Source organism: Phascolarctos cinereus, unplaced genomic scaffold, assembly GCF_003287225.1.
Source record: "Phascolarctos cinereus isolate Bilbo 61053 unplaced genomic scaffold, phaCin_HiC Scaffold_4;HRSCAF=312, whole genome shotgun sequence".
Classification (NCBI taxonomy): domain Eukaryota; kingdom Metazoa; phylum Chordata; class Mammalia; order Diprotodontia; family Phascolarctidae; genus Phascolarctos; species Phascolarctos cinereus.
In genome coordinates, this window is record NW_027555847.1 from 590748790 (window position 1) to 590762493 (window position 13704).

General features: G+C 39.5%; 1 protein-coding gene across 1 annotated transcript in view; it reads right to left on the reverse strand.

Annotated features, from left to right (window-relative positions):
• Positions 1-13704, reverse strand: part of NIPAL2 (NIPA like domain containing 2) — a 135713-nt gene that overhangs the window by 70724 nt on the left and 51285 nt on the right. The window contains exons 2-3 of the mRNA XM_020969064.1: positions 10399-10467; positions 7683-7854 (exon numbers count right to left, since the gene is read on the reverse strand). Of these exons, the coding sequence (XP_020824723.1) occupies positions 7683-7854; positions 10399-10467 (241 nt within the window). The remainder of the gene's footprint in view (positions 1-7682; positions 7855-10398; positions 10468-13704) is intronic.

Consider the following 13704-nt stretch of genomic DNA (forward strand, 5'->3'; position numbering starts at 1 on the left):
TTATTATTATTATTTCCACTGGGAGTCAGTGTGGCATAATGGATAGAGTGGTGACCTTAGAGTCAGGAAGACCTGAGTTCAGGTCTGACCTCTGATCTATATTAAGCTGTGTGAACATGAGCAAGGCATTAAAACACTCAGTACCTCAGGTTAACTCTCTAACATGAAGTACAGACAAGTTGCTGAACTGCAGCTCTGGAGGGTGTTTGTACAATGGCATCTTCCCATACATTCTATCAGCAGGAGCAACACACACACACACACACACACACACACACACACACACACTCACTCACACACTCACACACAGTGCATCCCAAGAGTCTGAGTTCAGCTTCAAGCTACTGAATCTATTAAAACTTAACACCGCACTCAGACTTTTGGGACATCTTGTATAAGAAAATCATATGTGTATTTATATACAAGTATATATATTCATGGGCAGGTAGAAGGCACAGTGGATAGAGTGCCCAGCCTAGAATCAGGAAGACTTGAGTTCAAATCTGGCCTCAGATACTTACTAGCTATGCGACCCTGGGCAAGTCACTTTACCTTGTTTCCTCCTCTATAAAATGAGCTGGAGAAGGAAATGGCAAACCACTCCAGTATCTCTGCCAAGAAAACCCCAAATGGGGTCATGAAAGGTTGGACATAATTGAAACAACTGAATAACAAAACTATATACACATGTGCATATACACATACATACATGTATACATACGAAGTTGATTCAAGCTCATTTGGGCAGAAGAAGATACAAATAGATGGAACAGGAGAGGCCTGATGTAGGAGATGGTGCTTAAGCTAAGTTTTGAAGAAGGCCAGGGATCCCAATTAGTGAAGTAAGGAGTGAGTCTATTTCAGATTGAGGGGAGGTGGTAGGGGGAGGAGTCCATATGAAAGCAAAGAGATGGGAGAGACAGAATGTTGTTTGTGAAAAACAGCAAACAGGCCTCTAAAGCTGGATCATAGAGTGTGTGGAGGGGAATAATGAATAACAGTCTTGGAAAGGTAGGTTGAAGCCAGATTGTGAAGGTTTTTAAATGCTGCATAGGGCATTTCATCCTGGGGACACTGGGACTACAGGAAGAAAAAAAATGACATGGTCAGATCTATGCTTTGGGAATGTCATTTGGCATCTGTGCAAAGGATGGATCAGAAAGGGAAGAGACTGGAGGCAGGGCTACTGAGATAATGAAGGGTAAGGTGATGGGACCTGAATGAGGGTGGTTGTGGTATGAGAGGAGAGAAGGCGGTGGATCTGATTGGGATGGAAGAGGAAGGAATAGCAAAAACTCAGCAAATGAATGGACATGTGGGGGGAGTGAAAGGATGAGTCTGAGATGGCCAACATGGACGACTGGAATTGCCTTGACAGATGTAATGTGGTTCTCTAGAGGGGATTTAGTACAGCCTGTAAGAAGCTGAGGGCCTTCTCTTTTTAAGGATTTTACCATCAGTACTCCATATTTCTCCCTTCTTTCTCTCTCCATCTGAAGAACTTCATTATTTGACGCTGTACTTCTCTCTCCCTCCTGTTCCTCCTCCAGTCATTGAGAAGGCAAGAAATATAATACCCAAAGTCTTTATTCAAAGTCTTTCTGTCCTATTACTTAGATTTTCATTGATGGTCATGTCTTTTCTGAACAAATCCATGAAGAATAAGGGCATAATATGCTCTTACACGCATATACAGCTTATAAAGAGAAAAGTTATCTCCCCTCCAATTTTATGTCTTATCTCTATGCTTATTTTACCTAGCTTATGATATGTCTCTAGCTTAAGGTATATGTCTCTAGAATCCCAACTGGACTTTGTCCATTATATCTAGGGACTGTTTACATTTGTGGGGCAGCATCTCTTTGACGGTAGTTTAAATACTTTATCAATGTTGGAACAACCTAATTCTTCTTGAAATACACCCTTTCCTAGGAAACCAGTTCCCAGAATCTTGGTTCATGGGGTGGGAAGGGAAGAAAACATTCACTTACTAAATACATACTATGTGTCAGTCACTGTGCTAAGTGCTTTATATAATATATCTCGTTTGATCTTAACAACAAGCCTGTGAGGTAAGTTCTATTTTTATCTATTTTACATATAAGGAGACTGAGGCAGATAGAGGTTAATTGACTTGCCTAGGGTGACACAGCTAGGAAATATCTCAGGTGGGATTTGAATTTAGGTCTTTCTGACTCCAGGCCTAGAACTGTCCACTAAATATGTTTTGTGTAACTTCATATGTATAATAGGTATTGTATTTCTTTCCTTCTCAATGAGTGGAAAAGGGATAGGAGGGAGAGAGAAAATTTAGGAACTGAAAATGAAAATTAAATGTTTTTTTTAATTAATTAAATAAAGAGAAAGTCTATGGGTAATGATTATGGCTAGACTTTGAAAAAATATACTTTTCATTAAAGATACACTTAACATCCAATTTGATAATGTAAGTGGTTATATGATGACAAATTAAAAGATATGTGTCAAAAACCCTCCACAAAACGACAAAAAACAATCCACAACCATCCACTGTGCCAACTAGCTGCCTCATGGTCCTTAATTTCCTCTTTTTTACTTGCCCCCAACACAACACACCAGACAGACACAACTACTACCATTTGTTCTGCTTTCTCATGTTGAGCTACAATTTTCTTTTCTCCACATAACCCTCCTATCTCAACAATGCAAAGCTCCCAGAGAAATGAGGTATCCCTCTTTGGAAAGACCTGCCCCTTCACTCTGAAATAGTCCTCTTAATGTTGTGATAATCACAGAATCTGAGACCTAGAAGGGACCTCAGAGGCCATCTCTTCGGACCAATGGCTGACCAAAACCCCCTTCCGCAATATTCCCGACAATCTGTCATCCAGCCTTTGCAAAATGAGGAACACTCTATCTCTCGAGGAAATCGATCCTACTTTTGGAGAACTCTAATTTCTAATCATTCCCATGGACCACAAATAGCCTCCCAAAACAAATCAATATCAACTATAGAATTCCAATGTCTATTGATACTTTGTGAATATTAGAAACTGGGGACTAGTAGAAGAATCCCAGTAGACTAGTAGTTAAGACAGTTGGGTTTTAGTGCTACCTATTCTAGTCCTGTCTTTGCCATTGTGACTTTGGACAAGTCATTTCCCTTCTCTAGGCCTCAGTTTTCTCATCTGTAAAATGTAGAGGTCCAACTACATAATCTCTAACATCCCTTTCAGTTGTAACATTCTTTGATTCTACCTCTTTTTGTAGTACTATCCTTGGCTTATCAAAACCTATGACCTTGGTCACAAATATCCTACTGAGGCAAACCAAAATTAGTTAAAACACTGAGTATATGATATAATCTAGTTCAGTGGTATCAAACTCAAATAAAAATGGAGGACACTAAGCTGTACTTAACAATCCTCACAGAGGGCATAGTGACTTTTTTTTTAATGTGATTTAAGTTTCATTGTATTTTTGTTTATTTTGTGAAATACTTCCCAATTATATTTTAATCTGGTTCAGGTAGCCCTAGGGAGTGGTGTAGGTGGCAAAAAGCCTTGAAGGCATTTGACACCTCTCCTCCAGTCATCCAACCCCTTTTCTTTAGACAGAGGAAACTAAGAAAGTCTCAGAGAGGTTAAATTACCTGTCCAGGGGCATATGGGTTACAGTAGGTAAAGATCTAAGATTTAAATCTAGATTCTCCAACTTTAAATCTGATGCTTTCTCCACCACAACATACTTCCTCTTCACATTAAGTATAGGGAAATCATATATTAAGTTAAACTAGTATATATAAACATTTACGCACACATACATATGTATGTATGTATGTTTTGTTGTTCAGTCATTTTCATTCCTATCTGATTCTCCATGACCCCATTTGAGGTTTTCTTGGCAAAGATACTGGAGTAGTTTGCCATTTCCTTCTCTAGCTCATTTTACAGATGAGGAAACTGAGGTGAACAGGGTGAAATGACTTACCCAGGGTCACAGAGTAAATATCTGAGGTCAGATTTGAACTCAGGATGATGGGTCTTCCTGATTCCAGGTCTGGCACTCTATCCATTGTGCCACCTAGCTGCCCATATATGTATGTATGTATATCTTTATATGTTTTATATATATATATGTGTGTGTGTGTGTGTGTGTGTATATATATATATATATATATATATATATATATGTAATATATATATATATATATATATATATGTAATATATACACACATATATTTGAGGAAACTTCTGCCAACGTAGTCTCACACCTTGTCCATCACTCATTTGGTCTTTTTTTTTTTGGCTAGGCAATGGGGTTAAATGACTTGGGCAGGGTCACACAGCTAGTAAGTGTCAAGTGTTTCAGGTCAAATTTGAACTCAGGTCCTCCTGACTCCAGGGCTACCTATCCACTGCCCACCTACCTGCCCCAACTCATTTAGTCTTAGAGAGTTTCCTGGAAGCCTGAGAGGTCCAATAAGTTGTCCAGGGTAACCCAGCTAGGATGACTCATGTAGAACCAGAGCTCATATTTTCTTAGTTCTGAGGCTGGCGCTTCACCACAATAAGCTGCCTTAACGAGCAAACAGAATTCTATCATAGAAAGCCCCCACAAAGCATTTCAAGAATAGATGGAGTTTGGAGAAGTACCAAGGTTGACAATAAAACATTTTTTCATTTCTCATTTCTAGGGTTCTTTGAATGAAAAAAAAATATCAAGGGTATTTGGTTGCCTAGGAGCTAAAGAATAGAACAAGTGAGAAGTGCCCTAATTTATTCATTCAATCGGAATGCTCATAAATAATAACTTATTAGATAACCTGTGTATTTATCCAAGTCACTCAAGTCTGGATTGTGTTTTGTTTTAGGGAGTCGAATAAAATCCTCTTTGCCAGCAATACAAAAATATGTAAGAAACATTTCAGAGACCTTAAAATCCAGACACATCGCCACGTTTTTTTTGTCTCTGTTAACAGAAGGCAGAAGCCTTCTCTCTTGGTTTGTTACCATATCAAAGAAGGCTCTAAATTTTACAGAGATTTAGAAATACAACGTTTCCATGGCAGCAGATGCAGAGAAACCTCAGAAGAAGTTGTTGACTTGAAGTGGGCTTAGGGAATGAATTTTCCCTTTTGACATTTAGAGACATTTCATTTCCCCTTATTAGGGTGCTTGGGAAATCACTTCAAATGAGCACAGATGAAACTCTTTGAAAGAAAAGGATTTAGAAACTAGACTATAACCATCACAACATGGTCAATTTCAAAATTTCTTGACCTAATAAAAAGCGACATCAAGATATACGTAGGGAGGAAGAGTTTTTGAATGTTCAAGCAGTACGGTTCCAATATGTTTAAAATTTAAACCTGGTTTAACAAAACCTAACGTGAAGTAAAATAATTGCTTAATTCCAATGCAGGGGATTTTTTGTAACTATTTCACGAATGACGCTGATGTTAATTTCCAAGAATCAGAAACTGAAAATCAGACCATGAAACCAACCTATTTAGTTTCACTGACAAAAAGTAAACCAGGAGTATAAAGGATGGAAAAAATTAAATTTGCATTTTAGAAGTAACACCAGAAAGCCCAATTAAAAATTCTATGAAGTTTCATGAATAATGACAGGTAGGAAGGGTGACTATGAAAATGAACAATGGTAAGGAGACTTGAAACCTCAGCAGCTTTAGGAACCAGAGATGTTTATAGCCTGCCTTTTTCTACCTTCTTCTTCCCAGGTTATCTCTGGAGCAGTAGAGACATCTTTTGGCTTCTGAGTCAGAGGTCTGATGTTCAAATCCTGGCCCTTCCCCTTTCTACCTGCATAACCTTAGTTTCGCTAGTTTCGTTATGTGTGAAATGAGGGAGTTGGATCAGATGACCTCTGAAATTCCTTCTATCTCTAAGGCTATGATCTTATAAAGACTTGGGATGGGGCAAGGGGAAAGAAGGGTAGCCTTGACAACAGTCTTTCAATACGTCAAGGGATATTATTCCCTGAGAGAGGAAAAGTGAAAGAAATCAAAGAATCCTGATGAGGATTTAGAGGGAGAGACTGCAAAGTTGTTATGATCCTTTCCCTGTTGAAATTAATCTAAATGTAAATAGTTATTAAGCAAGTTTTGTTCAAAAGCTATCATAAATTTGGACCTTGAAATGACTGTTAGAGATTATCTAGTCCAACCTCCTTATTTACAGATGAAAAAACTGAGGCCTAGAAAGCTTAAGTGATTTGCCCAAAGTGATTCTTGGCAGATACTAGAGCAGTTTGCCATTTCTTTCTCCAGCTCATTTTACAGATGAGGAAACTGAGGCAAAGAGAGTTAAGTGACTTGCTCAGGTCACATATCTAGTAAGTTTCTAAGGCTGCATTTGAACTCAGGTCTTCCCAACTCCAGGCCTGGCATTCTAACCACTGTATCACCTGGCAGAGCCAGGTTTGAGACGACATCCTATGACTCTGTGTTCAGTACTCTTTTTATGGCACCATGCTGTTCCTCCAACAGTATTGATTACATTGATGTTCAATGTTAATTTTTAAATAAAACATTTAATTTAAAAAATAAAGGGCTGTCATTTGGAAGAGATATTAAATTTATCCTAATTAGCTCCTGTACTCCCCCAGGTACAGGAAAGCAGACTCAATATAAGGAAGAATGTTCTAATAAACCTGAGTGACTCCAATAATAACCATTGCTGTTTTTGTTCAATTGTTTCAGTTGTGTCTGGCTCTTTGTGACCTCATCTGGGGTTTTCTTGGCAAAGATACTGGAGCGGTTTGCCATTTCCTTCTTCAGTTCACTTTACAGATGAGGAACTGAGGCAAACAGAGTTAGGTGACTTGCCCAGGTCACACAGCTACTAAGTGTCTGAGGCCAGATTTGAACTCGGAAATATGAGTCTTTCTGACTCCAGACCTGGTACTCTTATCTACTGCACCACCTAGCTGCCATAACAATAATAATAGCTAACATTTATATAGTACCTACTACGTGCCAGGCATTGTGCTTTACAAATATTAAACTATGCGATCCTCACAGTAACTCTGGGAAGTAGGTACTAATATTATTCTCATTTTATAGTTGAGGAAATTGAGGCAAACAGGTTATTTGACTTACCCAAAGCCACGTAGCTAGTGTTTGAGGCTGGATTTGAACTCAGGTCTTCCTGGCTCCAGGCTCAGGATTGCTATCCACTGAGCCACCTAGCTACCTCCAATAGAGCAGGCTACTTCATAAGGCATCAGCTCTGTAACACTGGAGGTGTTTGAGTTTAGGTTGGAGGTCTATCTGGTTGTCATGAGTGCTATGGAGAAAATTTCATGCTAGATTTTGAGTCAGAGGTCATGGGTTCAAATCCTGCCTCTGACACTTCCTGGATAACCACGAAAAAGTTGCTCACTTTTCTAGGTTTCATTTCTTCATCTAGAAAATAAGGGGGTTAGATTAAATTCTTTTCAGCTAGATGACCCTGAAGGTCCCTACTAAGTTGACTCTGGGATTCTATGAGAAATAAATTCACTTATGACTGATCACGCAACGTGAAGCCGTAACTCAATATAATTAGTCAATTCAATGGTGGCTATGTCATGAACTCAGAAATCAGAGGCTGTGATCCTATTGTGCAGGGATCATTTCTCTTGTGTTTTGAGTATACTGGGGAACATCTTTGTTTCAAAATATAGAAAAATGTCTTACCTGCAACAGACATGCAACCCAAAGGTGCAATGAGAGTAATGGGTGCCAGTCCATAGGCTGCAAAGTTTCCTGTCTCCCCAATTGCCATCAGAAGGCTCCCACACCACCACAAGATACTTCGGAAGTAGGGCTTTTGGCTTCCTTGATGTGCCGATTTAAGGTGAGAATATTTCTGGACAGAATTAGGAATATAAATAAAAACATTTTTCACAAAGAGAAAGCATCTTACATTAATTTTTAAAAGGTGACTTAGGTGCAGATTATGAAAAAAAAGGGGCTTTATATGTTTCCTACTTCTTGAAAGACAACAAATGATATTTCTCAAGCTGTTTAGGGATTTCAGAGTACTTACCTCACAATAGCCCTATGAGATGGGTATCATTTTACAGATGAAGGAACCAAGGCTCTGACAGGGGATTCCTTTCCCATGATCACTCAGCTAGGAGGAGAAGTAGGGTTAGAGCCCAGGTCTTTCCTGACTCCAGGTCCAGGGCTCATTCTGCTAGACCCTCAATCCTTCTCAACTAGCAATGGTCTCATAACTAATATCCCCACCTCAAGTCTCTCCCTACTCCAATCCATTCTCCACATTTCTACCAAAAATGATCTTCCTAAAGAATATATCTATGTCACCACCAAACTCAATAAATTTAAACTCTTTTACTTGACTTTTAAAGCCCTTTTGCAACCCACCTTTCCACCCTCAGTATAAATTACTCCCCTTTCTTCACTCTATGGCCAGTCGGTTAACAATCACATATTAAGTGCTTACTATATGTCACCAAACACTAGGGGCATGAAGAGAGACAAAAATAGTCCCTGCCCTCAAGATGCTTAGATTTGAATGGTGGGGACATCATGTAAAAAAATACATACTTTTATGATACATAGAGTGTAGAAGGAAGGTGAAGTATCTGACAGCTATATGGGTCAGCTAGGTGGGGCAGTGGATGAGAGCACCAGACCTGGAGCCAAGAAGGCTCATCTTCATGAATCAAATCCAGCCTCAGATACTTAGTAACTGTGTGACCCTGGACAAGTCACTTAACCCTGTTGGCCTCAGTCTCCTCATCTGTAAAATGAGCTGAAAAAGGAAATGGCAGACTACTCCAGTATCTTTGCCAAGAATACCTCCAAATGGGGTCATGAAGAGCAAGACATAACTGAAACAACTGGGAGGATAAAGTGCTATCTGCACAAGGCACCATCCTGAAGGAAGGCAGAGACCAAGAAGTGGAGGTGAGGAAGGGGAGAAACAGTTGGACCAAATTGGCTTTCTCTGTATTCTGCACATATGGCCCTCTCAGCTACTGTTTCTGTAGCTTTGTAGTGTCCATATCCCATGCCTGGATTGCAGACACTCCTCATCTATGCCCAAGGGTGTGCTGGAGCCAGCTCGAACTGTCTGAGAGCCAATAGCTAAATTTTCAGTGTGAGCATTTCCACCTTGGAAATTGGCCAGTGCTACAAATCAGGGCTTGGTTTGTTGTTTTGTCCAGCGTCTAGGCTTAAGAAAGTGATGGAGAAAATGTTAATAATACAGATGAAACTTAAACATATTCAAGAGAGCTGGTTGTTAAACATTTACCAGTCCACAGCTGCTGTCATCTCATGCAATCTCCTTCAAGCCCAAGCTCCACCTTCTCCAGGAGGTCTCTCCCCTCCCATTCCTAACTATCTTCTAATTAATTGTCTCCTATGGATTGTGTGTTTATTCTATAGATATGTATATGTGTAGAAAGGATCACTGGATCATAGATTTAGAGCTGGAAAGGGCATTAGAGATCCACTCATTTTATAGCTGTGGAACCTGAGACACAGAAAGGTTAAATGACCTGGCCAGCATCACACAGCAAGTAAATATCTGAGCTAGCAGCCGAACCTAAATCTTCCTGAGCCCAAGTCTGGCGCCCTATTTGCTATGCCATGATTCTATTACTTGTTGTCTCCCCAGTTGAATGTAAATTCCTTGTGAGCAGGGATTGTTTGGGGCTTTTTCTTTTTTTTGGTCTTTGTATACTCTTTGATACAAAATGAGATAATATTTGTAAAGTGCTTAGCACAGTTCCTGGCACACAGTAGGCACTTTGTAAATACATGTTCCCTCCCCCTCCTTGCATCCCATAGCAGATGCCTAGCACATAGTAAGCACTTCGTAAAATGTTTCTTGATTGACTGAATGGTTCAAGTTCACCCTGGCACATTATGTGAATACATCATAATAATGCTAGAGTTTGGTTCGTGGGTCTGTAAGAAAAAAGTTATTTATATTTAGTTCAAGATTAAGCAAATGAGAATAGTTCATTCTGTGGTCCCAGGAAGGATACAACGTTGGAGCCAGAAGGAACCTTAAAGATCCCCCTGTCCAAGCCTCTCTCTTTACAGAGGAGGAAACTGAGGAAATTGACCTCCTGGAGGTCAATTCACTTGCCCAAGATCTCAAAGCAGAAACCGGTTCATGGTTTGATTTAAGTCCCTGCTTTCCCTTCCATAGGTTTCTCTTAAAAAAGAGGGAAATCCATATGGTTCTAGCCTAGTTTTCTTAAGTGTTAAAGAAAAAAAAAGGAAAATGTAAACCCATTTGGTCTGCAAATGAATGCTTTCCAAAGAATCTTCATACCCTGCATAAACTCCCAGAAGGAAGAGCTGGGAAGGAAACTGAAGCAATAAACTTTAAGGAAATAAAACCATTAGATTACAAGAATATTTTTCATACCTGTATGTTGAGTGAAATGCTGATGATTAAGTTTCCTGTAACTGCCAGCAATACACCAAAGAGGTGAGTCTGTAAAACAGTTTAAAAAAAGAATAATCCTTGTAAGAGTTCTCCCGAAAAAGGTTAATCAATTCAGGCTTCAAATATGAATGTAAGTTCTGCTATCATCATTTAGTTAAAAGAATAGGATTAACCAAATCCTACATTGAAGTTTCTAGCTATTTATGTCTCATTTACTGAAACCATAAAACAAGCTTCCAGGCTCCATTCTATATCTTATTCGAGGGTGGGGAACCTTCGGCCTTGAGGCCACATGTGGCCCTTTAGGTCCTCAAGTGCAGCCCTTAGCCTGAATCCAAAGGACCGCACTTGAGGACCTAGAGGGCCACATGTGACCTCAGGGCCGCAGGTTCCCACCCCTGTCCTATGTTATATAGCACTGAAGTTCACATCTCCATGCCCATTGTCTCATATGCCTGAGAAGTTTTCTCTCCTCACCTCTCCCTCTGAGAATCCTTAGTTTCCTTCAAGACTTAGCTCATGATGCTTTTAGAGAGTTTAAACAATGTGTCTGGGAGTATTCAGTAGTGCTGGAGGCTGGGTTTGAACTCAGTCTTCCTGACTCCAAGACTAGTGTCCATTCCCATTTGCTCCTGATGAATCAAAGAATTTCAGATGTGTAAGGGACCTCTCCAGCTACCTAGGCCAACCTTTCCATGAACAGTTGCTTCTACACCATGCCAAAAAAATGGCTTTCTGGACTCTGCTTTGAAGACTTCCAAGGAAGGGGAAATCTACCACTTCCTGCAGTTGGGTTGTTGTTGTTTAGGAAGTTTTTTCTTCCATTCACTCCAAATTTTGCCTCTATTCAGCTTCTACCCTTTGATTCTGATTCTGCCCTTTGGGGCTAAGAAGAACAAGTCTAATTCCTCTTCTGTATGATGACTCTTTAAACACATGAAAACAGTTATAATTTTCTTATCTTTTTTTTTTGGCAGCAATCCAGGTTAAGTTACTTGCCCAGGGTTACACAGCTAGTAAATATTTGAGGCTGGATTTGAACTCAGGTCCTCCTGACTCCAGGGCAGGATGTTCTATGTATTGTACCACCTAGGTGTCCCAACAGTTATCATTTCTGAGTAATAAGCCTGTAGTCAGGAATATCTGAATTCAAATCCAGCATCAGACACTTGCTGTGTGACCCTGGGCAAGGTACTTAACCTCTGTTGGCCTCAATTTCCTCATCTATAAAATGGGGATCATAATAGCATCTACCTCTCAGGATTGTTGAGGACCAAACGAGATAATAATTGTAAATCTCTTAGCACAGGGCCTGGGACATAATAAGTGCTATATAAATGTTAGCTATTATTATTGAATATTATTATTCCTACCTCACCTCCCAGTACCAAAATGCATTCTTGCCTTGCGCTGTCTCTTATTGATACATTTTATTGGTGTTTCCTTATCTTTTTTAACTTTTTAAAAAATTTATTTATTTTATTTTTAACTTATGGAATAAAACAAGCATGTCCATGACACAGTATAATAAAAAAAATAATTGCACAACTTGCTATTCCTTTTAAATACATAATGAAGTTATCATGCAAATTTCTTTTTTTTTTCTTCCTTTCCCCTCCCTCCTCTCCCCCACCCTAGAGATGGCTACCATTAGATCACCATTAGTGTTTCCTTATCTTGATTGAAGCTCTTTAAAGGCAGTGCCAAGGTCATTTACTCATCTGTATCCCCCTATGGTGCTAGAGAAAAAATAGATGCACAATTCGGATGCTCTGAAGGGAGAAAGTCTTTAAAAATAACTTACATATTACCCACAGACTGAATAACAGACAACACATTCAGAGGGAGTTATGTATTCTTTGTATCTCATAAGGGCATATTTGTTGCTGTACCTGATGACTCTGTGATAGAAACACTGGGAGACTGAATCAATATTCTACTTGTATAAATGCCCATGGATATAATCTTTCTGTTTTCTCCCTTCTACAGAACATATTTCCTTGAAATATTTAAGAGCTCGTTGAGTTTCAAAGGTGGATTATAACTACAGCAAATTCTTTCCACGATGCAGCACATCTTGGAAGATTTTAGGGCTTTGTTACATAGATATTAAAAATGGGGCAGAGTAGAAAAATGAGGACCCCTTTGTTAGTAGATATATAATACCTACGGTCTTTGTTCAGCTGAAAATTCCTTCTCCTAATGGAGGTTCTTGGCATTAATTTTCACTATTTTATTTCTCACTGGGTACTATTATATCAGACAACATTGCAGACTAAAATATAATTTGCATATGCTATTTGCATGTTTTCTATTTCCAGCCCAGTACATTTGCCAGAAATATTTTTTTTTTAAATTAAGGCCCCAGTGATGAAGGGATTTGTATTGAACACAAAGTACATAATATTGAATAGATAATTATGGAGATCTTATATAATTATAAAATTAAAATGATGAGTGGAAAAAATTTACTTTAAAAATCCCTTAACTCACTCATCAAGCAGTTGAAATGGTATTAGGCAGGGCTGGCCTTACTTGATAGATGGAGGGGGTAGTCAACTCTGTGATTTGAAGATGAAACAGAATGTCTTCTTACTCCCAAGTATCTCCATACCCAGATGCTGTGGGACATGATGTTTTTTAGCATTAGAGATTCATTCTTTTGAGCTGAATAGTATCCTCTCCATAGGTCTTCTTTGAAACCACAGATAGACACTCTTGGAGGGGGATGACACATTGAATTAGCAGTCCTGAGTAATGGAAGGGCACTGCCCTGTGAGTCAGTCAGGAAATCTTGGGTCTAGTCAGCTCCACTGATGATTCCCTATGAGACCTTGAATCAGCCAATTAGATTCTGTGGGCCTGAGTATTCCCACGGGCAAAATGAGAACATTATGCAGATAATCACAAAGACCTCCTCCAGCCCTGAATTCAAAGTCACCTTAATGTGAATTAGTGTGTTGGGATGCCAGAAGCAAAGCCATAAATCAAGATGAATGCCTATATAATGGCACCCAAATTTAGAGGGGGCTGATAGCATTTGGAGTGTTTCAGCTTTTTTGTTGTTCAGTCGTGCCTGACTCTTAGTAACCCCATTCAGGGTTTTCTTGGCAAGGAAACTGGGGTGGTTTGCCATCTCCTCCAGCTCATTTGACAGATGAGGAAACTGAGGCAAACAGGGTTAGGTGACTTGCCCAGGGTCACACAGCTAGTAAGTGTCTGAGGCTGAATTTGAACTCAGGAAGAGTCTTCCTTTTCCTGACTTCAGGCCCTGTACTCTATGCA